The 27,684-nt window shown below is 33.7% G+C and overlaps 1 protein-coding gene and 1 long non-coding RNA gene across 3 annotated transcripts; one reads left to right on the top strand and one right to left on the bottom strand.

Annotated features, from left to right (window-relative positions):
* Nucleotides 1-3,485: 3,485 nt before the first annotated feature.
* On the top strand, nt 3,486-4,389 carry LOC123884738 (ethylene-responsive transcription factor ERF107-like). The gene has a single exon (XM_045933915.1). It carries the CDS (start codon nt 3,553-3,555, stop codon nt 4,165-4,167), a length of 615 nt encoding a protein of 204 aa, XP_045789871.1. The 5' UTR covers nt 3,486-3,552; the 3' UTR covers nt 4,168-4,389.
* A 755-nt stretch (nt 4,390-5,144) lies between these two features.
* Nucleotides 5,145-16,499, bottom strand: LOC123884729. 2 transcript variants are annotated; one of them, XR_006800917.1, is made up of 7 exons: nt 16,196-16,499; nt 11,210-11,406; nt 9,238-9,519; nt 8,018-8,124; nt 7,470-7,571; nt 7,309-7,369; nt 5,145-6,524 (listed from the first exon to the last, which is right to left on the bottom strand). It is a non-coding gene; the product is annotated as an uncharacterized LOC123884729 (long non-coding RNA). The 2 variants fall into 2 exon arrangements; XR_006800918.1 differs by lacking the exon at nt 11,210-11,406.
* Nucleotides 16,500-27,684: the final 11,185 nt, after the last annotated feature.

Raw genomic sequence — 27,684 nt, 5'->3', positions numbered from 1 at the left:
TAATGGGTAATGACTTTTTTAATATGGTATAAAATAAGTGGTTAATTATGTACCCAAAAAAAATAAGTGGTTAATTATTTGTATTTTCATTAATAATTAATTAATAAATTTTATTAATGAAATCTATTTTTTTTAACGCAAAAATAATAATATTCATTTATTTATTCAAATTAATAGGAAATACATCAATCAAAATTATTACATATTCAATTTCGCTAAAAACTAATCAGGATAAATTTGCAAACAGACTCATAGCATCCGAGTTAATAGCATAAAACAGCCTATTGACAAAGCCTACGATTGATTTGACAGACTTCAAAAGTTCAGAATAATCATGTATCCGGATCTGCAACGTTGATGATGCTAAAGTCATTGAATATGCACTGGATTCGAATCGAGAGAAAAACTTATATAACACAAATAAATTGTTGTTAGGCACACTCACATGAGAGAAAATAACTAAAGAACAAATGAATTAATTAATGTTACTATTTAATTTTTGTTTTAATTTTTTTCATTGATGCATGTGTACCTATAATTTGTGTTTATATCTTGTGTCTATGCAAGAATGTCTCTTGAATCGAAACAAACCTGCAAATCTGAACAAAGAACAAACACCGTAACAAGACGGGACAAACACCGTACTAAGGCGGGATAAACAAAACAAATACTCCGCAATAAGTTTTTGTGTTACAATTTTTTTCATCAATATTGAAAAGAAAAAAAAAGTTTTTCCAAAAAATAATTGTATTATACGGTAAAACAGTGCATGCATGTGTATGCAGTGGCGGAGACACCATACAGCATGCTCGGGCACGTGCCCGAGCTGCCCAAACTATTATTTTTTTTTTTTTTTATATAAATAGAAACCAGAAAAAGATACACTAAAAAAATAAAGAAAGAAGATACGCGTACGACTTCCACTCCACCGCTCTGTAACCAAAGAAATCAACCGAGTTCAATGATGAGTGGTTCAATGACTTGATGATATGTTATACCGAGCGGGAGATATTCAAGTCACTTGATGATATTGATATTATCCGATCCTTCACCGCAAAGAAGTCTCGGAAAGGGCATTTACCTCCTAATTTTATGTAGTATACTATTGGTATGTTATATTTTATCCCTCTTATTTGACTCATGTTTTGTTGGTTTTTTCTAGTTTTTTTTTTGTTTTAACTCATGCTATCCAAAAAAATATTGTGGTTAAAATTGTGCCCAAGCTCCGCTATAATCCTGGCTCCGCCACTGTGTGTATGTATTAGATGTAAGAATTTGTATTCAAATAGCACACCTGAATTATTGTGATGACATATATATATATATATAACTCAATTATTATATTACAATAATTCTTCTCTATATTAAAAAATATTTTCTTCAAAAATATTATTCATTATATAAATACCGTAAATAGTACTAAATGTAGATATTTTGATGTCAAGATATGTGTTTGTTCCTATAGCATAACTGTTACTGTATTAAATATCATCTTATTTTCCAAAGGATAAAGACTGCTTGATTAAGACAAGACATAAATACCAAATATTTTCAATATTAATATATATAGTGATAAAAAAATTGATACATGCATTTATGCTTTGTATTTAGTTTTTTTTCTAAATTGAGCATTATAAAATCTATAAGTTTTAGTCCACGTGAGGTTAATTCAGTTGGTAGAGACATCGTATATATTACTATATTACGTGGAAGTCGAAGTTCGACCTCCGAACACTCCACCTATTCACCTTTTAGTTAAGTAAATATTAAAATTGTTAATCAACTCATTGGAACAATTTCATCAAAGAATGAATTGTTTGGGAGAACCCGAGTTCGATTCTTGAATGAAACAATTTCTTAATTAGATTTTACTTTAAAAATTGGAGAAATTGCAAAGGTTCCTTTAGAAATCGGAGGATTAACACACAAAAATTATTAACCAAAATCGGAGGATTAACACACAAAATATTCCTTCCCCAGAAATTTTATTAAAATAGCATATAAATATATATTTAAGTATTTTATAAAATATTTTCAATTATATTTTCAAGGGATAAAGAGAATATTAGATTGTAAAGAGCATCAATTATATTTTATGATGCATATGTGATGATGTATCTCTGATGTATCCCATAGCTGAATATGGAACCCACCCGTCCTTTGATTTCTCATATTATACCACCAAGTGGCCACTGGCCAGACAAAAAGACCGTACATTTTTTTCATAGTGTAGGATTAGTTTTTGTTTTGTTTTTTAGGCATAAAATGTACAATTAGTCTAGTTAAATTAAATACAGGCGGACCCTTGGAGAGACTCTGATACCATCTTAGAAATAAGTATTTGGTCTAACTCATCCTTACAAAATTGGCTTGTAAGATGAAGATTGTCTCTTATAAACTCTTGTACGGGCCATCTCACAGCCGATGTGAGACTTCTTAACATTTTCCATTAGAAGGAAAACAACTTAAACAAGTTAAGATAAGGATAAGAAGACCACCCAAATGTACTAATAACAAAATAAATAGTTCGAAATAATTAGTATACTACCCATATGTACCGTATAATTGATTCTTTGTATAAAAATAGATTTGTACGTATCCTGTTTGGATTAGCTTATTTTTTAGCTTATGCAATTTTTATGTGTTATTATAAGTTTATCAAGGTAGTTTATGATAAAATATCTTATAAAAGTACAATTTTCATCAGCACGAACTTATAAAATAACATAAAATATAATTTATATTGCATAAGCTTTTGTATAAGCTCAAAAATAAGCTAATCCAAACATAGCCTCGAGTATATTCATCCACATGTAGTGGCGTAGTCTAAACATTGATTAAGAGGTTCCAAACTTAAGTGAATTTTTTTAAGAGATCCAGAATAGAAAATATATTTACAAATTTAAAAGATCTAACTCTTCTGCTGATTACATGTAAAAATCAGAGAGAACTAAAACTATATTGTGAATTTACTATGAAATTATTTTTAACTATAGATATTCAAACCAAAAACATGATTATAAAAACAAAAATCCAACTAACCATTCAAATAATTCCCAATTAAGTTTTTTTTTTTTAAATATTGAGGGGCCGTTTAGATTAACTTATTTTTTAACTTATGCAAATAGCTTATTCAATTTTTATGTATTATTATAAGTTTGTCAAGGTAATTTATGATAAAATAGTTTATAAAAATATAATTTTTACTAGTATGAACTTATTAAATAATATAAAACTTAACTTATATTACATAAGCTTAAAAATAAGTTAATTCAAATAACATGAATCAATTTGGATTTTTAGTTAGATTATCTAGTTGAATATATAATACACAAGTGGTTATGGGTGGACCATATATATCATAAAATATCATTGTCCACCCTAGTGGGGGTCCTAAGCATCACAATTAAAATTAAACACCAAAATGTGGGGACCCTTTAATAGTATGCTTGCAGACTAAAGCTATATAAAAACAACGTTTGGCTGCTAAAAAATTTCAACCCCCAAAATTCAATCACATGTTTCTTTAATTTCTTCACAGTTTCTAAAAATATGACAACAGCAAAAGAAACTTCAAACTTAGATCTCATACGCCATCATCTCTTAGGTGATAACATATCTGTTAAACTTGAAAACCCTTCACCAGAATTTGATTTATATTCATATATTTCAGAAAACACAAATTTTTTCACTTTCCTTGAAGGCTATGATTTAGTAGCAGATATGGAATTCTTTGGTAACACTTCTCAAACTGAAACAAAACCTTCAAAGGAAATAAAGAAAACAAACTCACCCGAACCGAAACCAAAACTGGAACCGATTAGTACTACTATGGTGTCTTCAAAGAAGATTAAGAAAGAAAAAGAGTTTGTTGATGAAACAAGAAGATATAGAGGTGTAAGGAGAAGACCATGGGGGAAATTTGCAGCAGAGATACGTGATCCATCAAAGAAAGGAAGTAGAGTTTGGTTAGGTACATTTGATTGTGAAATTGATGCTGCAAAAGCTTATGATTCTGCTGCTTTCAGAATGAGGGGTCAAAAAGCTATTTTGAATTTTCCTTTGGAGGCTGGTGAGTGTGATCCTAAGCCTAATAGTTGTGGTAGAAAAAGGAGAAGAGAAAGTGATCAAGTTGAAGCTTCAAGAAGTTCAACTTCAAGTTCATGATGGTGATTCATGGATTGTTTGAAGAGCACTCATAATCAATTAAATGTTAAAATAATATTAGCAATAATTTTTATAGATTATTAGATTAATGTATTTTGTAAACATTTAATTGGTTATGTGTACTAGGAGTGATCTCACCAAGTGTGTCGCATAGTGTTTGTACATAGAAGCAAGCAATGTTAATGTCTATATGGAATCAATGCACATGTCTCTTGGATATTAGTTTTCTCAGCTTTGTTAATGACATGAATTTTTTATATATGTGATTTTATATGATTAGAATAGTCGTTGGTGGAACGCCTCTTCAATATAGTGGTGGTGAAGGAGGCGTACCTGCAAGACACGTTGACACTCAAGTCAGTATTTGTGTTGAGTGAAAGATTAAGATTTAAGACTAAGAAATAGAATACTTGACCCTTCTGGATGAGAAAGGGATACAACGTGGAGCTAAGGCCATCAATAAGAGGGAGAATATGATGTCTTGACATTAATGGCTAAAGGAATAACAAATGAAAATTAACGATTAATAGTAAATGTCAATCATTCCATTCCAGTGTCGGACCTTACAGAAGTGTAAACTTATGCAGCTGTTGAGCAGGAACAGGTGGCCTTGGGCCAACATGCTATTGGACCGAGCTCGAGGTCGAATTTGGCTTAAGCCCAATCCAAAACAATATCCAAACATCATTTCTCTCTTTTTTATTTTGAAGTTCATATAAGTATCTTCATATGCAACTATAGAGGCCAATTATTTGAATCGGACAATATTAAATGGACGCAAAATTCTCTCTTAAGAATTTTAATACCGTGTGTTTAATTTAAACTTTTTTTTTACTTAATGTTTAATCTCTTAATGATCGAATTTTGTTTTTTTTTTTTTTTTTGTCAAGTAGTCTTGTGGCTAGAAAATCCACCTTAAAGGTGAATAAGTGGAGTGTCCCAGGTTCGAACCCGGACTCCTGCACATATAGTGTGATGTCCCTGCCAACTGAGTTAAGCTCACGGGAACAATGATCGAATTTCTATTAGTGGTGACTTAGTATTATCCGGAAACAGTCTAGTCACATACCGCCTTTACAAAATACTTTTCTACCAATGTCTTCATCAAAATTAGCCGTCTTCGTATTGGTTTCTAGGGTTAAATTTCAATGTTAGTGAATTTCAGTTTACCCCTAAGTAAGTATGACACGTTATCATTTAAGTGAAATCTTAAGCCAACATATTTAATGAGCAGCTAAAAGGACGGAATTTTAACATTATAGAGGGATAATTGAAAAAATAATATTACAAGAAAATAAACCAAAATTCGCTAACATTACTGACTATAAACACTATTTTACCCTTATTTCTATCACTCTTCAAACTTCCAACTTATCATATTTATGATGCAACATACATTTTTAGTCAAATAGTTCATAGGTAATCAAGAACTATCATGTCACTCTGATGAGGAATTAATGTAAAACACAATAGCAAAGTAATATGCAACAAAAATAGAACTTTTCCAACTTTTCCAATTTTAAGCCATCTTGCATCATCTGTGGTTTTCTTAACTATAGTGACAACCTAAATCACTTGTCATTTTTCAAATGACCTATTTAGACTTACCAGAAACATAAATCAATTAAAATCAGAAGTCATAGTCCTTATAACCCACTTCCAAAATCTGAAAACCTTACATGCCATCGTCAACTATCACTTGCCTCAGATTCTTATGTAGTTGATCGATTTTTATATAAGCATTCAAAGCATATTATACCAGAACCTTTCATTATCATTTCATAAAACAACCATGATAGTCATACTTATACACCAATTATGCATACATATGGCACATCAAATCTTTGATACACACAAACAAAGCATGTAATCTCAATAACATGTTGGTCATTCACACATCAGACCTTAATTAACTCATGAAATGTTGGCTATGATACTAATCTAGAGATTTCAAATAGAAAATCAAGTAACACAAACCTCATTATGCATATTTAAAATTTTATTTATTATTACTTTGTGCATATTTATAGTTGCAAAAGCTCCTAATGCATTTTACTTTAGGGTCATCAAGACATCTTATCCCTTACAAAAATCATGGAACAAAGTAATACTTAGGGTTATAAGGCTAAGTGAGTGTTTGGGAGCACTTTTGGTCATTAATTCACATTCCATATCCATTGGCAATTTAACATAAAATTGCTTCAAAAAAACACGCATTCGCCCCCTCCCACAGTAATTCACATTCCATTTTCATTTCACGTCCTAGACTCCTCCTATTGACTTTGTAGCTGCAACCTGCAGGTTCTGTCCAATCAGTACATCTCTGCACAAGTCCCTTTACCAAGTTTTCATTTTCCCTGATTCAAGTTGGATGGGTCCCAATTCTCTTGTTAATCATATGTAATAAGGTACATCTACTGATCTACACATAATCTGATACGCTGATTAAATACTAAAATATGGGTCTTTGGATGTCTTAACATCTAATCTTAAATCCACACAACAATAGAGCATAATATTTACACACGGTATATTAACTATATAGAGTACCGTAGACAAAAGAACAAATATACAGAATTTCACTTTCAGTTGGTTCTACACCAAATACCTAGCTGAAAAACAGTAGAATTATAGAATGTAAGAAAGATAAATATTAAGAGTTGTGACCACAATTTGTAGAAAAATATTTTCTTAGGATGGGGAAGATTTGCTTAGTGGTGACAAAGGATCAATCAAACAGGTAATATAATAAAGGATTAAATATATTTTTAGTCCCTCTAAAATTTTAGAATTTTGTTTTTAGTCCCTGTAAAATAAAATCGTACTTTTTAGTCCTAAATATCATCGTTTGTACATTTAGTCCCTATAGTCAGGTCAATGGTTAATTGGCTAACAGAAATCCACATGTGTGGACTGCCACATCATTACACACACATATAAATTAGGACTAAAAAGTGGTCGGGTGCGAAAAGGAGAGAAAGGGAAGTCGTGGAGAAGAGGATGGGCATGGTGGTGGGACGACACAAACGGGACCTTGAGGATGCACGGCGTTTGGAGAAATCAGATTTGATATTTCTTGGCTTCTTATCTCTAATTAATACAATAATAAAATTTACACACACTAAAATAGCAATAGCTAACCTTGATATATGGTAAAATCAGATGCATTTCATCCATATCCAGAACTGCACTTCAACTGGTTCTACACCATACATGAAAAAAAGTAGTAGAAACCTTGATATATGGTTTATCTCCATGATAAGAGTTGCAAAAATAAAAATTAAAACTTTACATTCACTTACAGCCTAAAACATGCGTAGAAACAAATCAAAAATCTTTGATATATGGTTTTATCTCCTTGACAAAGTTTCCTTGCATCTGTTATTCTTCCCCCAATTCTTATCCTGCAACCAAAACATCAGTTTTCCCTCCACAGTCTCTTCAAATCTCAAGGTCAGTGGTCTCATAATAAATCTAAAAGGTTGACAAACTACTATGAATGTAAATCCTATGTCAATGTTATCACTTGTAGACTCAACAAGAACTTTCTTTTCAATCATTAACAGAAAAGATTAAACTCGTTTAGATCATACATTCAACAATTTGGGCAGCGCAGTGTGTAACTGAACACATCCATATCAACATTTTAAACAATGATACTTTCAAGTATTGAATATAAATAGAAACACAACATACCCAACAGTAGACACAACATGCTTAGTTACAAAAATTTGGGCATTTATATAACCATATCAGCATTGAAAGGCTACCCCTCGACATTGAAAGTGAAAGTATGATAATTTTCTTACAAATTCATATTTTGTTACCATGGGGCTAAAAGACTACCAACCTTTTTCAGTGTTATCCTCCTTATTGTCCTCATTTTCTCAACCTCTAAGCCATCATAGTTATGAGAATTTACTCCATTTATCTCCAACATGCAGATCAGGCATCCTTCTACAACATAAATATATCAGTTCGTAGGCTAATCCAACACATTCATAACATTGTATTTGCACAATCACAATAGATATCATCCTTTATATTATGAACACATATCCATATTAAAGTGGATTATTGTCATCTAAGATTATTGTCATCAGCACATTTATACCACCCCTTTTTATATAGAGTTTAATTGTTGTGCACCGTCGGTGTAAATTATTTTTACACATACATCCAATGACGCGTTGCCACATCATTTAATGAATGTGACACATCATTTGTTTTTAATAACCATACATGATGTGTCGGTTTATTATTGGACGCATGTGCAAAATAACTTTACACCGACGGTGCGTATAAATTAAATTCTTTTATATATACCACCCCTTTTTAATATCATGGAATATGATCCCATCTAATAGTGGCAAGTCACAGTCAAGAATTGTGTTTAGAATCATAAAAGCTTACAATAGATATTATCATAAAAATTCATATCAAGTCATCATGCGACTTTTGAGTAAAATGTTCACAATGCTTCTTTTAGAGGGTCGTCTACGCAGCCGACACTTACAAAATTAATTGAACCGGTAATACTTAGATTCCTTCCCAGTCATTGAGACTTCCCAACAACTATAAAATGGAGCAAATTATGTTTCTCAGTGGTCATTCACATTATAGTATTGCATTCAAACTTATAAAAGCACAATATATATCATTGTGTATTGCTTATATTACACAAATACAAATTCTTACTCATATACCAATATCATATGTAACGCGTCATCCAACTTTTAGAACAAAAAGTTCACAATGATTCATATAGGATCATGGAAGAAATAAATTATATTAGCAATTCTCATACTAGAATTCATTTTCATAAAAACACAATAAATTCCTAAGGGTCAATAACGAATCCCATCACTTCCCAAATTTATAGAACAATACTTTTAAATTATCAGTTATGAGTAAAATGTTCATAATATTTCTTTTATGTTCGTAATATTTCTTTTAGGATCAAGGAGGCATCTCACAACTTCTAAATTCATGGAACAAATAATAAGCATCCAACTTTAAAATTACGAGTGTAGTGTTCATTCACGTTTTCTTTATAGAAGAAATAATTACCATAATTCAGTTTGGGTCATTGAGGCATCCCATATTCCATCTCGCAGTGGCAATTCTCCGTCTATATTTGCATTCAGGGTCATTAAATCGCAACAAATCCATCGCTTCTATTATGAAAGAATAAAATTCAATTCATATAATATAACATTGAAGGCATCAGGCAACTTTTAAATCATAAGTAAATTGACAATGCTTTCCTTTAGTGGCAGTCAGAGAAGGGGTTGGTACTGCCAGCATAGTCACTGTTGAAGAGAGAAGCTGGAGCTGTCCAACTAGGCTAATCTGCATCAGAAGGAAAAGGCAAGGATGTAAACATCAAAATTTTGAAACCGACACAGGAAACCTTAATAAGTGCTACCTAGCATTAGCATTTAGATGCAGCTTTCTCGCATAGATAAGCCAGGACCCAGATTAACACAAAGATTATGAGTTAAATAATTAGAACTCTGGCTCCCAAGTTCAGAATGTATGATCCGATTATCTACCTCTATGAAAAAATAACCCATTGGGGTGTTCATTATAGTGCAAGACAAATGATAACAATAGCATAAAGGTTGTTACAATTTGGAAAATATTAAAATTTTGCTTATTTCTTCATCTTGTTTATCATCTGGGAAGGTTGGGTATATAGACTGGTACTATTCTCGGGCCATGTTTGTACAGATAAATAGCAATGCAGGCTGCATTACAATCCTTGTATGTGTGAGTGAAGATAAGTTTTATAAGTGCATACGCACAACAGAGGGGCAAGGATTCATACTTGATGTATGTCCCAATTAAAATGTACAAGTTCATTTCTCATCAATAAGTCAATTAGCTGAAGGTACTACCACCCTTTTCTTTCATAGGCATGATAAAACTTTTAACCTGTGCAGTATCCTAATCTTAATCCTATCCTAATTATTATAATTCTTCAAAATAACCTAAAATAAGCTCAAAATTTCCAACAAGAAAACTTAATCATTGAACTACATTTTCCCTGCATTAGCATTAGCTCTCCTCCACTAGGAAAGAAAACTTAATCTTCACAGCATTTTCAGTTGATTGTAAAAAATCTTCCATCCAACTAAGATTTATCCACATGAATACATCACAATTGGTACATCGGTCTTTTTAGCCATAATGATGGTTGATTTCATAGTAATATATCTATCCAAAATTGGCTTGGTTTCAAGTTGGAGACTATGTTGAATTACCATTTGGAAAGGCTATTAGGACTTGGGTCTTTCTTGGGAGGGGGGGCAAGTACATTTATCTTCACCAATTAACCAATTTCTATATGTTGGAAAGATATCACTTCCTCATGATTGTATCTTGAATTGGGATCATTTACCAAGTGAGCAACCCCAATGCATTCATTTATTAGTTTCCTTAAAAAAAAGTCATCTCTTTCCTCCAACCCACTTCATACCGTTTTATTAGCAGGTTCAATGACCATAAAGGATTTTCATCTTCTCCATCTTTAATTTCATCTTTCAGATCACTTTTCAAAATATCCAAAAGATTGTGATCACCTTCCAGAATCTAAAAATAAGGATTGCAGCAAATTCTCATTCCTTTATTTTAATGCAACTTTTCTATCATGGTGGAGTTAGAAATGGTATGTTTTATTTTTATTTTATTTTTACAATGCAATATTTTATTTTTACAATGGTATGTTTTTCCATTGTTTATGTAGGTAAACACTGAACTGCTTTTTTTTTTAATATAAAAATATAATACGGCATTAAATTTCTCTATTTCTTTGTTCTTTATTTTTTTATTAGTATGAAAATATAATATACCATTTATCTCTTCAATCTGTTATTCCTTCACATTATTTCTCTTATTAATTGACAAAGTGAAGATAACATATGAATAGGAACAAAAAAAACTTTTGAACTGTCAATTAGAAGCAAATGGTGGGGTATAAATCAAAGCAAGTTTTGGTCAACAAAAAAAAAAATCAAAGCAAGTTTGTAAGTAGTCTTACCGTCATTGAAATTTCTTCATGATTGAAGGTTGAGCTTAGCAAGTGGCTTTTATTATCATTGAGATGATCCAGCGGCCTGCCTACATTCAGTTCCCGTCCACCAGCAAAAGATACCATAGTGTTAGAGTTGGCTCCATGTAATGCTGTTGTGGAATCATCATTGATCAAACACAACTTCTTATCATCCTTTCGAGTGTCTGCATTCACTTCAGCAGTCAAGAGCCAGTCCCATAATTTTCCATCATCAGATATGGAGATCAAACGTATCTTAGAAATAATGTGGGACTCGTCACAAAAGTCAAAAGGATTATCAAAATCCTCATGAAGGTAAGGAGAATTAGGTATGCCAGAATAATTCTTGCCAATGTTCAGGAGTGTGGTGTTTGATTGGCATAAAACGACAGAAAGTATCGAAGGAGAAGGGACAGAGGTACCAACAGAAACAAACTTGCAAGTAAATCAGCATCTACTGAGAACAAAGAAGGGTCTAAAGAGGCAAAAGAGTGTGAGGGAGCAGAAACGTATGTGGTCTCTACTGAGATGGCTGCATAGATATTTTGGACATGGTATACTTTATGTACACCCATGGCCTAACATGTGTTTTGAAAGGTCAAATGACATTAAAAAAAAAAATATTAAACAGAGCAATGCAAACCAATATGGTTACAGAAACAGCTCAAAAAAGCAAAATACACATTCTATGATTGCATTTATGGTCATTATATCTCAATGAATCCATCTCTTATATTATGAATGAATAAAATTCAATTCATATCAATATCGCATTGAAGGGCATCATACAACTTTTATATTGTGAAGAAAGTGTTCATAATGTTTCTTTTATATATATATATATATATATATATATATATATATATATATATATATATAAATGTTATTAATCTATTCCTTTCGGATAATCAAGGCAGCCAATAATCCATCCCATGGGGCTTCCAAATACTAGCAACAATTTATATAAGAAATAATATTCATCGATTCCTTTCGGGTCATCAAAGCATCCAATAATCAATCCCGTATATTATGAATGAATCAAATTCAATTCATATCAATATCACATCGAAGGCCTCAGGAAACTTTTACATTATGAGTAAAGAGTTCATAATGATTTTTACGGTCAATATATGTGGCTTCCAAATACTAGCAACAGTTTATATAAGAAATAATATTCCTTTCGGGTCATCAAGACATTCAATAATCCATCCCTTACATTTTGAATGAATCAAATTCAATTCATATTCATATCACATCGAAGGCATCAGGCACCTTTTACATTATGAGTGAAGAGTGCATAATGTTTTTTACGGTCAATATATGTGGCTTCCAAATACTAGCAACAGTTTATATAAGAAATAATATTCCTTTCGGACCATCAAGACACCCAATAATCCATCCCTTATATTATGAATGAATAAATTCAATTCATATTCATATCACATCGAAGGCATCAGACAACTTTTACATTATGAGTAAATAGTTCATAATGTTTTTTGGGGCTTCCAAATACTAGCAACAGTTTATATAAGAAATAATATTCATCGATTCCTTTCGGGTCATCCAGGCAGCCAATAATCCATCCCTTGTATTATGAATGAATCAAATTCAATTCATATCAATATCACATCGAAGGCATCAGGCAACTTATACATTATGAGTAAAGAGTTCATAATGTTTTTTACGGTCAATAGAAATAATATTCATCGATTCCTTTCAGGTCATCCAGGCAGCTAATAATCCATCCCTTATATTATGAATGAATCAAATACAATTCATATTCATATCACATCGAAGGCATCAGGCAACTTTTACATTATGAGTAAATAGTTCATAATTTTTTTACGGTCAATGGGGCTTCCAAATACTAGCAGCAGTTTATATAAGAAATAATATTCATCGATTCCTTTCGGGACATCCAGGCAGCCAATCATTCCATCCCTTATATTATGAATGAATCAAATTCAATTCATATCAATATCACATCGAAGGCATCAGGCAACTTATACATTATGAGTAAAGAGTTCATAATGTTTTTTACGATCAATATATGTGGCTTCCAAATACTAGCAACAGTTTATATAAGAAATAATATTCCTTTCGGGTCATCAAGACATCCAATAATACATCCCTTATATTTTGAATGAATCAAATTCAATTCATATTCATATCACATCGAAGGCATCAGGCACCTTTTACATTACGAGTGAAGAGTGCATAATGTTTTTTACGGTCAATATATGTGGCTTCCAAATACTAGCAACAATTTATATAAGAAATAATATTCCTTTCGGGCCATCAAGACATCCAATAATCCATCCCTTATATTATGAATGAATCAAATTCAATTCATATTCATATCACATCGAAGGCATCAGGCAACTTTTACATTATGAGTAAATAGTTCATAATGTTTTTTGGGGCTTCCAAATACTAGCAACAGTTTATATCAGAAATAATATTCATCGATTCCTTTCGGGTCATCCAGGAAGCCAATAATCCATCCCTTATATTATGAATGAATCAAATTCAATTCATATCAATATCACATCGAAGGCATCAGGCAACTTATACATTATGAGTAAAGAGTTCATAATGTATTTTACGGTCAATAGAAATAATATTCATCGATTCCTTTCGGGTCATCCACGAAGCCAATAATTCATCCCTTATATTATGAATGAATCAAATACAATTCATATTCATATCACATCGAAGGCATCAGGCAACTTTTACATTATGAGTAAATAGTTCATAATTTTTTTACGGTCAATGGGGCTTCCAAATACTAGCAGCAGTTTATATAAGAAATAATATTCATCAATTCCTTTCGGGTCATCCAGGCAGCCAATCATTCCATCCCTTATATTATGAATGAATCAAATTCAATTCATATCAATATCACATCGAAGGCATCAGGCAACTTATACATTATGAGTAAAGAGTTCATAATGTTTTTTTACGGTCAATAGAAATAATATTCATCGATTCCTTTCGGGTCATCCAGACAGCCAATAATCCATCCCTTATATTATGAATGAATCAAATTCAATTCATATCAATATCACGTTGAAGGCATCAGGCAACTTATACATTATGAGTAAATAGTTCATAATGTTTTTTACGGTCGGTAGAAATAATATTCATCGATTCCTTTCGGGTCATCCAGGCAGCCAATAATCCATCCCTTTTATTATGAATGAATCAAATTCAATTCATATCAATATCACATCGAAGGCATCAGGCAACTTACATTATTATGAATAAAGAGTTCATAATGATTTTTACGGTCAATGGGGCTTCCAAATACTAGCAACAGTTTATATAAGAAATAATATTCATCGATTCCTTTCAGCTCATCAAGGCATCCAATAATCTATCTCTTATTTTATGATTGAATCAAATTCGATTCACATCAATATGACATCGAAGGCATCAGGCAACTTTTACATTATGAGTAAAGAGTTCATAATGTTTTTACGGTCAATAGAAATAATATTCAGCGATTCCTTTCAGGTCATCCAGTAGCCAATAATCCATCCCTTATATTATGAATGAATCAAATTCAATTCATATCAATATCACATCGAAGGCATCAGGCAACTTAGACATTATGAGTAAAGAGTTCATAATGTTTTTTTACGGTCAATAGAAATAATATTCATCGATTCCTTTCGGGTCATCCAGGCTGCCAATAATCCATCCCTTATATTATGAATGAATCAAATTCAATTCATATCAATATCACATTGAAATCATCAGGCAACTTATACAATATGAGTAAATAGTTCATAATGTTTTTTACGGTCGGTAGAAATAATATTCATCGATTCCGTTCGGGTCATCCAAGCAGCCAATAATCCATCCCTTTTATTATGAATGAATCAAATTCAATTCATATCAATATCACATCGAAGGCATCAGGCAACTTACATTATTATGAATAAAGAGTTCATAATGTTTTTTACAGTCAATGGGGCTTCCAAATACTAGACACAGTTTATATAAGAAATAATATTCATCAATTCCTTTCAGGTCATCAAGGCATCCAATAATCTATCTCTTATTTTATGATTGAATCAAATTCGATTCATATCAATATGACATCGAAGGCATCAGGCAACATTTACATTATGAGTAAAGAGTTCATAATGTTTTTACGGTCAATAGGGCTTCTGAATACTAGCAACAGTTTATATAAGAAATAATATTCATCAATTCCTTATTATAAATGAATCAAATTCAATTCATATCAATATCACAATTAAGGCATCAGGCAACTTTTACATTATGAGTAAAGAGTTCATATTGTTTTTTAAGGTCAATGGGGCTTCAAATACTAGCAACAATTTATATAAGAAATAATATTCATTGATTCCTTTCCGGTAATCAAGGCAGCCAATAGTCTCAAAATTTAGGCTCATGTTTTATCTTACAGTATAGAATTGCATTCAAGTCATAAAAGCTCAATAGATATCATCCTTATATTGTGAATACAAATTCACATTCATAATGCATTTAAATTTTAAAGCATTGTAAATTTTTGCATTTTTTTTTTGAAAGGCAAACAGACTTTGTTAAATAAGAAATGCTCAACAAAGAAACACACAAGATATACCAGTAAGCATGCCTAAACCAGTAGCACATACTCAATCAATTACCAGTACAAATAAATCTACTCCAATCTGGAAATATTTTCAAGGCTCGTATTTTTGCATTATAAAGAAAGTGTACTTTTCTTTAAAATCGCTCATGCATCCCGATAATTACAAAATTTTGGAGCAAAAAATCAATTCTTACCATCAAACCTGGGTTATATATCATCCTTTTTCAAGTTACAACAAGAGATTTCAAATCACATGGACAATTCATAGTAAAGAATTCCATTCGGGACATAGAAAATATACCAACTATAAATCGAAGGGGCAAATCTTTTGTAACAAAATTACAATTAAAAGATCGAAATTGTATTACCTGAGAAAATGAATACATTGCTTTTCGAAACTCCGGCGCACATTTGAACCGTATCTTGAAGAAAACAAGATTCCGTCAACGAAACAAACCGAACACTTAGCGCTGCAAGATTTAGAGATGATCGGATTTGGCAGACACAAGATTTAGGGTTTGCAGATGATCGAGAGATACAACCTTCGTAACTCTAATCTTTGATTTTTAGGGTTTCTCTGCGTGTTTAAACTTTTTTGAAGAAAAATCAAAAATGGGTAGCGCTAACAACTTAAGCAGGGAACACGAATCAACTTATTGGATACATTTACTGATTTACCCATTACCCTACTACACTTATATCCCCTTATCCCAACATTTTGTTAGGGTTTCTTAATTTTCAGAATGTGTGTTTAAACATTTTAATTGATTGGAAAGAAATTTTTCGATTTATTTATAGACTTTTATATTTGGCTTTTTTTTTATTTTACTTTTTAAAAAATATATAAAATATATATTTTACCTTTTTTTTTTTAAGTTGTCTAGTGGCTAGAAAATTCACTTTAAAGGTGAATAAGTGGAGTGTCTCGGATTCAAACTCGGGCTGCACATATTGTACGATGTCCCTACCTACTGAACTAAGCTCACGGAGAACTTTTTTTTCCTATTTTTAGTTAGATACACACTAACTCCAAACTTCTTACTCCCACTAATTCTTAATACAAACACTCTATTGAAAGACTCTCCGTATACTCCCTCCGTCTCAGTTTGATTGACACAATTGACTGTTATATACTATTAACACATATTGTTTTGACTTTATTTTTCTACTAATAAACAAAAATAAATATTAGCATATAAGATATTGTTTGATTCGGCTCGATGAGTATTGTCAAAATATCAAATTTTTATAATTTTTACTATTACACAATTAAAAATATTATTCGTCAAAGTTATGCATCGACATGCGTGAAACAATCACTGTGTCAATCAAATTGAGATGGATGAAGTATATTTCTTTACTTTGTGCTGAAGGTGTGAAAACACAAGAAGGGGGGGGTTGAATTGTGTTTTAGCTAAGTTAAAACTTTTTTCAAGTTCTTAACTCAACTACGTTAGCAGCGGAAAAGTAACACAATAAATAACAAGTTAAGGAGATAAAGAGAGAGAGATCACACAAGCAATTTATACTGGTTCCTCTCACAAAACGAGAGTAGTCCAGTCCCCTTGCACTTCCAAGGGAGTTCACTATAATCACACAAGATTACACCTGCTCAAGCACACAAGCAAGAGACTTCACAACTATGCTCAAGCACACAAGCTTAAGACTCCACACTTAAACACACAAGTTTAAGTTACACACTTAAGCACACAAGCTTAAGTTTCCTCAAGTAATGGTAAAGTATATAAAAATATACAAATGCTCTTAGATGAACCTAAAGAGAGCAAATACAAATATTACAGAGTATTTGGCTAAAGTGCAAAAACACTTGGGAAAGGTTCAGAGCTTGTATATCACAGAGTTCAGAGTTTGTTTAGCGCACGTTCAAATCTTGATAATTGTGTATCTGTTGTAGCTGATCCTTCTAGTATATATACTACTAGAAAAGAGTCGTTGCAAAGGAGCCGTTGGAGTTGATAACCTTTTGTCTTCAAGCAGTCTGTCTTGATGCAGTTTGGTTGTATCCAAAACTAAGAAAGAGTTTCAGTTACTTTGACTACTGCAGAGTGGACTTTCCTTATTCAGCTAACAAAACTGAAGACCCACGTTCTCAGGTTAGGACAGACAAAACAGAGGTAGCTGAACTGATCAGGCTTGAAAGGTCCTTTTCTCCATTGGTAGAAGAGTTGACTGGTGAAAGGAATCTTTCACAGCTTTCAAAGAGATCTTCAGAGGTTGATGAAGCTTAGACAGACAAGAAGTTCTGAAGTCTTCATCCTCTGGACGTTGAATCTTCTGAAGTCCAACATCTTCTGAGCGCTTGTGAACTTCTGAATTCACATCCTCTGAACTTCACTCAGGACTTAAATGATGCTTATATCTGCGCACTTAAAATAAATTTTTAGTCCTTCCAATTGTTTATTAATACTTTGTTATCATCAAAACCTTTATAGATTTAGGGGCAAACATTTTAAAATCAATTTTGTTCCAACAATCTCCCCCTTTTTGATGATGACAAACATAAGTATTAATTGACAATTGTTGTTAAATTAACTTATCATGTTTCTCTTAGGTTTATGAGGTTTGCAAGCTCCCCCTAAGATTGATACTCCATAAAGTCTGAACTTTATGTTTTATCCATGATATTTTAATTTAGTATAAGATTAAGATGTTTTGAAATAAAACAAATTTCATATCTTTCTTCAGAGTGAGAGGTTTGCAAGCTCTCCCCCTAAGTCTCATAAGGCTAAGTTAAAATTGCACTCTTAACTTATCCTTACTTATGAAATTTATTTCAGTTTCAACTAACTTAGTCTCCGCATTGAAATACGTAAAACAACTTAAAAATAACAACTTTTAATTTAACAGATAAAAGCGAGATAAAAGGCGTGGTTTCAGTTTTGGAACATATCAATTAATGCGTAACTACTCCCCCTTTTGTCATTATCAAAAAGTAAAACAAAGTTATAAAACCAAGACAGTCAAAGAAAGAAGAGTGGTTGTTACAAAGGTGAATTAATTTCAAAAACGAAAACCAACGCGCTCAAGGGTTTATAAAAAGTGAACGAGTTAACATGCCTTCTTCACGTAAAAACAAGAGTAAACAAGTGAAGCAAGAGAAAGTAAGAATAATGAAAAGATTTAGTCTACGCATCGCAGAGTTTAAGAGAAAGAAGAACGAAGAAAAACGCGAAGACGAAGAAAAGGATAAAGAAGACAACAAGATACCACAAGATGCTGAGATAATAATCATCTCATCAGACTCTGAAGCTGAAGAGAATGAAGATGATGCTGACTATGTGGAGTTCTTGGCTAACTATGTTCCAGAAGAGGAACAAGAAGAAGAAGAACAAGAGCAAAACCCAGATCCCATTGAAATATCATCAGAGGATGCTGAGGAGAAATCAGAGATTTCTTCTGAGTTTTATCCATCTGATTAGGATTAGGTTGTCTTTTTCTTTTTCTTTTGACCAATGTACTCTACATTATCAGATCATTAATAAAAAATTTTCGTTTTTAAAAGCATCTTGTGTTCTTGTGTTCTTATTTATCAAGAAAATATAGATATTAAGTGGACTTAAAATAAGTAATTAATCAAAACATAAACAAAATCTTGAAATAGATAAACCAGAAAAAATGTTCAGAAGGTAAGCAAGGAAATAAACATGACAAAATAAGCAAGCAACACATAAAAATATGAAGAAAATGTGCATAGAATCCTAGGGTTTCTTAAGAAAGGCTAAGAGTTGGTCAAATTTATCATTCAAAGATCCCACATTGGAAACTAAACCATCCACCTTGGTTTCCAATGTCTCTTGAGCAGCTCTTTGACGTTCTAGACCTTCTTGCTGTTCCCTCAGGGCTTCTTGAAAAATCTGCAACTGATCTGCCATAGCAGGAGCTTGATCTTCAATCACAGGTTCTGGTTCTTCAATCAAAGGTGCTTTGCCTTTATCAGAGGATTCACCTTCCTCTGGATAGTCAAGCATCAGCACATCCTCTTGATTCTGAGAAGCAAGCACATCATCCTCTGAGATGTTCTCTGGCTGCAACTCATTAGCCAACTGGGCAACTCTTGCAGCAGCTTCTTCTAACCTTTCAGACTCAGACCTCTGAGCTTCAAGACTCTGAAACAGCTTGGAGTCTATCCAGATAACTTTGAAAGCATTCAGACGGTGTTCAACAGCAGCAATTTCTTCCAGCTTAGCAAGTTCAAAACCAGCATGATTAAACATGGTTAACCTTTTCAATTCAGCCCTAGCCAGACTTGTCTTTATGAAGTCTATCAGATCCAAATCCCTCTTACCAACAACAGCTTTAATCTCTTCAGCAGCACCATCCAAAGCATTGCAAAGCCTTGCCTTAATGCGTGATACTTCCAAATCCACATCAGAAGGACAAACTAAGAACCTGTCCTTTATTTGAGATAATCTAAGCAAATCTTCATGAAATTGAGTGGATAGATTTCTAAAAGTGTTGGATGATGATGGTGAAGGATTGGGAATGGTAGAGAGAGTAGGTATTTCAGGAGTAGGGTTGTCAATAATCACAACTTCTACCTCTGAAGGCTTGGGAGCGCAAGTGTGAATACGCTCAGGAGAAGCATGTTCAGCACTTGGGTTAGGATGGGGTTCAGGGGTTGGTTCAGATGATGAGATGTCAGAAGTGGATTCAGGGTGAACATGTTCAGGAGATGGTTCAGGAGATTTATGTTCAGGAGTTGGTTTAGATGCAATTTGTTCAGGGGTTGGTTCAGGAGGTGGAGAGGATTGTTTTGTGGGAGAGGTTGGTTTAGTGGCAGGAATATCTGGTTGAGGTTCAGATGGTGGAATGTCAAGTTGAGGTTCAGGTTGAGGTGATGTAGGTTTTGGTGGAGATGAAGGTTTCTGGGTGAAAGTTTGGTTATTCAGAGGGTCAGGGCTAAGATGTTTTTCAAGTTCAGAAAGGGGATTATCAGAGGTTGAAATATCAGAGGTTGGTAAGATGGTTTTGAGAGGTTTGGTGTAACCTAATCCAATCTCTTTTTCATTAAAGACATACTTAGAAGATTTACCTTTGTCTTTGGGAGTAGGAGCAGGTCTTTTCCTCAATCGTGCAGCCAGATTCTCTTCATCAGATTCAGTCTCATCTTCTGACGTAGATTCCTCAGATGAACTTTCAACTTCAACAACCATAGGCTTTTTGGAAGCTCCCTCAGCAGCCTTGTTTGAAGTTTCTTCATGCTTCCTCTTAGTTCTCTGTTCAGCCATAGATTGCTCAACCTTAACCTTCTTCTGAGCAAGAAGATCTGGCTTAACTTGCTCATCCTGAGAATCAGCTTTCCTCTTTGGTTTCCTCTTAGGCTTATACAGATTGACAGGAGCAGGAGGAACCATACTTCTATCAACAACAAATCCTTCTTGTCTGAGCACTTCCAAGTAATCCTGAATTACATGCTCAGCATCAGCTTCAGATATAACTGGGTAGCCTGCGACATACAGACGATCCTCAAGCCTAACAGTGAACTCTTGTGGGGGAGCAACAGGCTTAGATGCAATCAAACGCATCTTGGACAGAAAGTTAGCGTTCAGAATTTCTGGATAGAACCTCTTCTCAACCAATTCAGGGTGGAATTTCCTCAAGTTCTGAACAACATGACCTTGATGCAGAAGGTCAGACAACAGCCTAGGATAAACTATAGTAGTTTTCCTCTGAGATTTACTTGCAAAAATAGCTTCACACATCCGTTCAAAAAAGTAATCTCCAAGATTAATCTTCTTTCCAGTCAGAAGGAAATACAGCAGATGACGATGCGTCCAGGAGATTGTATCAGTCCCACCAACCCTTGGACTGATAGCTGCTAGGATGATCTTGAAAAGAACTCGACATTCATCAGTCAGACCCTTAACTTTCCCTTTTAAAGAGAAATCTGTGCAAATGAGATGCAGAAGATCATCCCTGTATCTTGTATCCTTTTCAAACACATCTAACTCTATCCCAGAGTTAGGTAGACCAAGAAGAGCATTGAAATGAATAGGCGAGATTGCCATGTTCATCCCACAGATATTAGACCTAATCTGTACACCTGTATAATCCAGCAAACCCATTTCCTTCCTAGTTTTACCCTTCAGACTAGGATTCCTTTCTATTGCAGCAAGCTCTTCCTTCTTAGCTTCATGCTTATCAAACACCTTTGCTTTCATCCAGAATTTCTTCAACAAATCTGGGTAGATAGGACCGTTAAGCATGTCGAAATACTTATCCCAACCTTGAGTGGTAAAGTGCTTTTTAACATCAAACCCATTCGCTTGTAGACCATCGAAATCAACCATCTTCTCTGAAAGAAAAGTAAGTTCAGATTCTGGGAATTCCATCTCATTCCCAACAATCTGAAGATTCTTGAATATGAACGGTGGAATCCTTTTTGAAGAAGAAGACGAAGCACCAGCCATTGTTGGAGATTAGGGTAAGGTTTGGAAAGACTAACGAGAGAGAAAGAAGGTTTGTTGGAGGTTTAGAGAGAATATGAAAGTGTAGGTTGTGAAAGTGAATAGTGTGCAAGTGTATTGTGTAAGTTTATTTAAATGAGTACAGTTAACACGAAAATAGCAAATTTGGGAAGTTACGCTAATTGACAAAAAGTTGAATACCAAAAATCATCATTAACCACCCACTACCTGACACACGTAGACCACGTGCAGAAATTTACTCGGTAACTGCTATTTTAATGGACAACTGTTCAGCAGTGAATACTAAACGTTTCCCACTTAAATAGTTCAGAGCCTCTGAGTTATTTAAAATTCTCTATCAGAGTTAAGTACTTCAGAGCTTGTGTTTCAGATGTTCTGAATCATAAGTTCTGATATACATAACCTCTTACACTTTAATTGCCAAGAAAAATTTTCATTCAGAGATTGAAAACATGTTCAGATGTTTCTTTATAAAATCAAATCTTTCAACAGATAAGGCTTTAGTAAATATGTCAGCCCATTGATTTTCAGTATCAACAAACTTAATATCTATAATGCCTCTCTGAACATAATCTCTGATAAAATGGTGTTTAATTTCAATATGTTTGGCTCTAGAGTGTAGAATAGGATTTTTAGATAAATGAATGGCTGCAGTATTATCACAATATAAAGGAATATTGTTACTGCTTACCTGGTAATCTTCTAACTGATATTTTAACCAGAGTAGTTGTGTGCAACACTTAGCTGCTGAAATGTATTCTGCTTCTGCTGTAGACAAAGCTATAGTAGTTTGTCTCTTACTAGCCCAGGAGATAAGGTTTTCACCAACAAATTGACAATTGCCACTTGTGGATTTTCTTTCAATTTTATCTCCAGCATAGTCAGCATCACAGAATCCATTTAGCACATAATCATTGGATTTCTTATAGAGAAGTCCAAGATTAGTTGTTCCTTTCAGATACCTGAAGATTCTCTTTACAGCAGTAAGATGAGACTCTCTAGGATCTGACTGGAATCTTGCACATAAGCATACACTGAATAAAATATCTGGTCTAGAGGCTGTCAGATAGAGTAAGGAGCCAATCATACCTCTGTAGACCTTTTGATCTACCTTTCCTTCATCATCTGACTTGCCCATGTTGGTAGTTGGATGCATAGGAGTATTCATAATCTTGCAGTCATCTAGATTGAATTTCTTCAGAAGTTCTTTAGTGTATTTTGACTGATGAACATAAGTTCCTTCCTTCTTCTGATTGATTTGAATTCCAAGAAAGAACTTCAACTCTCCCATCATGCTCATTTCAAATTCATCCTGCATTATCTTAGAAAAATTCTTGCACAAAGCAGCATTAGTTGAACCAAAAATAATATCATCAACATAAATTTGAATAATTAAAATGTCTTCTTTGGTTGTTTTTCTAAAGAGTGTGCAGTCAACCTTTCCTTTTTCAAAACCTTTTTCAAGAAGAAAGTTACTGAGTCTGTCATACCAAGCTCTTGGAGCTTGTTTCAGACCATACAGTGATTTCTTCAGTTTAAAAACATGTTCAGGGTTTGAGACATCTTCAAAACCAGGAGGTTGCTTAACATACACTTCTTCAGAAATAAAACCATTTAAGAAGGCACTTTTAACATCCATTTGATATAAGGTTATTCCATGATTAACAGCATAAGATAGAAGTAACCTGATTGCTTCAAGTCTAGCAACTGGTGCAAAGGTTTCAGTATAGTCAATCCCCTCTTGTTGACTATAACCTTGTGCAACCAATCTAGCCTTGTTCCTTACCACTTCACCTTGTTCATTCAGCTTGTTTCTGAATACCCATTTTGTTCCAATAATGTTCTTGTGTGAAGGTTTAGGCACTAGAGTCCATACATCATTCCTCTGGAATTGATTCAGCTCTTCTTGCATTGCTACAATCCAAGCATCATCCTTCAGAGCTTCATCAATCTTTGAAGGTTCCATCATTGAGATAAGACCAACTAATGATTCCTCATTTCTCAGTTGAGATCTTGTCTTTCTTGGACTATCCTTGTTGCCTAAGATCAGTTCCTCTGGATGTGATGACTTATATTTGAAAGTATTTCTTGGGGGCTCATCATCTTCAGACTCATCAACATCAGGTTCAGCAGATGCTTCTGTTCTTGGTTGTTCAGAGTCTGTAGGAACTATTGTGTTCAGAGGTACTTCAGAGAATGGATGTTCTGAGTAGTTAGGAATATCTGAATATTGATCCTCTGATACCTGAAATCTAGACAAACCTTCCACAAGCTCTGACACTTGGTCAGGCTCTTTGTCATCAAATTTGACATGCATACTTTCTTCCACAGTATGTGTTTCAGAAATATACAGTCTGTATGCTTTTGAGCGTTCAGAATATCCTATAAAGATACCCTTATAACCTCTAGCATCAAATTTCTTTAGATGGACTTTGTTATTTAAGATGTAACACGTACATCCAAACTGATGAAAATAAGAAATATCAGGTTTTCTTCCTTTGAACAATTCATAAGCAGTTTTGTTCAACTTAGATCTGATATAGATTCTATTTTGAACATAACATGCTGTGTTTACAGCTTCTGCCCATAAAAACTTTGCTACATTTGTTTCATGCATCATGGTTCTGGCCATTTCTTGCAGAGTTCTATTCTTCCTTTCTACAACCCCATTTTGTTGAGGAGTTCTAGGAGAAGAGAATTCATGCAGAATACCAAATTTTTCACAAAAGTTTTCAAAAGGTTCATTTTCAAATTCTCCACCATGATCACTTCTAACTTTTAAAATAGTGTAGCCTTTTTCATTTTGAATTTGTTTGCAGAAGATGCTAAACTCATCATAAGCTTCATCTTTTGTTCTTAGGAATTTTACCCAAGTCCATCTACTGTAATCATCAACAATCACTAATCCATACTTCTTTCCATTGATTGAAGCAGTGTTAACTGGTCCAAAAAGATCAATGTGAAGAAGTTCCAATGGTCTTGAGGTAGAGACAATGTTCTTAGGTTTAAAAGATGACTTTGTAATCTTTCCTTTTTGACATGAACCACAAAGTGTGTTTGAGTGATATTTAATTTTAGGTAAACCTCTGACAAGGTCAAGCTTACTAAGCTTAGAGATTAACCTCCAGTTAGCATGGCCTAACCTCTTATGCCAGATCCATTTTTCTTCACTCAAGGTCAAAAGACACATCACTTTTTGTTCATTCAAATCAGAAAGATTAATTTTATAAACATTGTTCTTTCTCAGATCTTTGAAAATCATGGTGTTATCAGATTGTTTAGACACAGTACATGATTCCTTATTAAAGACAACTACATAACCATTGTCGCAAAATTGACTTATGCTCAATAGATTATGCTTAAGTCCATCAACTAACCAAACATCATTAATAGATAGGGAGGAATTACCTACTGTACCTGTACCTATTATCTTTCCTTTCTGATTACCTCCAAAGCCAACAGAACCTCCTTCTTTCAAAGTCAGCTTAGAAAATAGTTGTTTATCACCAGTCATGTGCCTTGAACACCCACTATCCAGATACCATGAATGATTCATGATACTTCTTTGAGTGACAGGCTGTATGAGAAACAACTTTAATCACTACGGTGGAACTCTTTATCACAGTTAATGATAAGGTCATCCCAATATTCTTCCTCTTCATTGATCAAGTTCTGATTGTTCACTTGAGAACTTGTCAGCCATTGGTCAAGGACATAAGCCCTTCTTCCTTTGCATAGAACTTGTTTCCAAACTCTAGGTAGGACATATCCTTTCCTAGTTGGTAAATCTGAATGATACATAATTTCAGCTTTTGGTACCCATCTTCTGGGTCCACGCTTGTTAGTCCACAAATGATTACTGTGTTGTTGAGTGTGAGAGAAAGATTTTGGTTTGGAATAATAACTCTTTTGAAAATATTTCTTAGTTTGAGTTCTGTTATTATTCCAGGACTTGGATTGTTTATGCTCCCAGAGTTTGTATTTATCACCAGTCCATTGATTTGACTGGTTATACTTACTGACTCTAGAATCATAAATAACCTTAGTCCTATGTTGCCTCTGAGGTTTGAGGTTTGACTTTCTTTTAAAAACTTCTGAGCCTTTAGGTTGACTTTTCTCATGAACTGGAGTTCCTCTGGTTCCAGAAGTTGAAGCCTCAGATTTTGAAACTTTCAGAACATCTGAACTGACACTGTCAAGTTCTGAATAGCTTTTATCTTCTGAGCTTTTCTTCCCAGATCCTGAGGAACTTGGTTCCTCTGAGTTGTCATTTCCCAAATCTCTCAGATTATTATCCTCATCTTCCAGAGTACCAAATTTCTTTCCTTCTTCACTCTGAGGTACAACATAGTAAACCCAAGATTTTCCAACCTTTTTGGGATAGGTCTTTAGCTTTGAATATGTTCTACCATATTCATAGCCAAGTCCCTCTCCTCTATGTCTCATGACATTATAAACAAGATTAGCAGCTTTGCTCTTACCAAGGTTGAGATGCACAAACTGTTGAAGAGCCATTTCTTGCTCATCAGTAGGTTTGTGACACACAGCACAACCCTTTTCAAGATCATTTACTCTATTCAGAGTTTCTTGATATAGACCTTGAAAATGTTCTGCTTGTTCAGTCAGAGTGTTAAGGTTTTCTTGTAAAACTTTTTGTTTACTTAACACTCTGAGATGTTTCTCAATGACCTTGTTAAGTGCAGTTATAAGTTGAGATTTAGTACAGTCAGAAAATACCTCATCAGTTACTTCTGAATCTGATTCTGATTCATCGTCTGAGTCTACATCTGAGTCAGTTGAAGCCATCAGGGCTAGATTTGCTTCTTCTTCTTCCTCAACTTCTTCCTCAGATGATAGCTCTTCAAAAGTAGCCATCAGACTCTTTCTCAATTTACTCTTGAATTGTTGCTTCTTTGAGCTGTATCTTTTGCTTTTGTCTTTAGCAGACATTTCTGGACAATCAGCAATAAAGTGTCCTGGCTTCTTACAGTTGAAGCAGTTCTTCTGATCATCCTTTTTGCTGACAAAATTTCTGGAGCTGTTACCTCCTCTGAAATTTCTTTTGTTAAATCTGTTCCATTGCTGAAACTTGGTGAATAACGCAAACTCATCCTCATTCATCTCATCCTCTTGACCATCAGCAGAAGATTCTTCTTCAATATCAAGAAGCTGAGTCTTAAGAGCCTTAGAAGTAGTCTTAGTTGACTGTAAAGCCACTGACTTAGACTTCTTCTTAGTTTCTGAGTCAGCATCCAGAACCATCTCATGGCTTCTGAGATTGCTTATCAGAGCTTCAAGACTCAGAGTCTTGAGATTTTGAGCTTCCTCTATTGCAGTGACCTTGGGTCTCCAAGCAATAGGAAGACTTCTCAGAATCTTCTGAACATGGTCATAGGTAGAATAACTTC

Source organism: Trifolium pratense, linkage group LG1 (genome assembly GCF_020283565.1).
Source record: "Trifolium pratense cultivar HEN17-A07 linkage group LG1, ARS_RC_1.1, whole genome shotgun sequence".
In the NCBI taxonomy this organism is placed as follows: Eukaryota; Viridiplantae; Streptophyta; class Magnoliopsida; order Fabales; family Fabaceae; genus Trifolium; species Trifolium pratense.
Note: the sequence above shows the minus strand (reverse complement) of the source record. Positions and strands in the feature narration are given on the sequence as shown.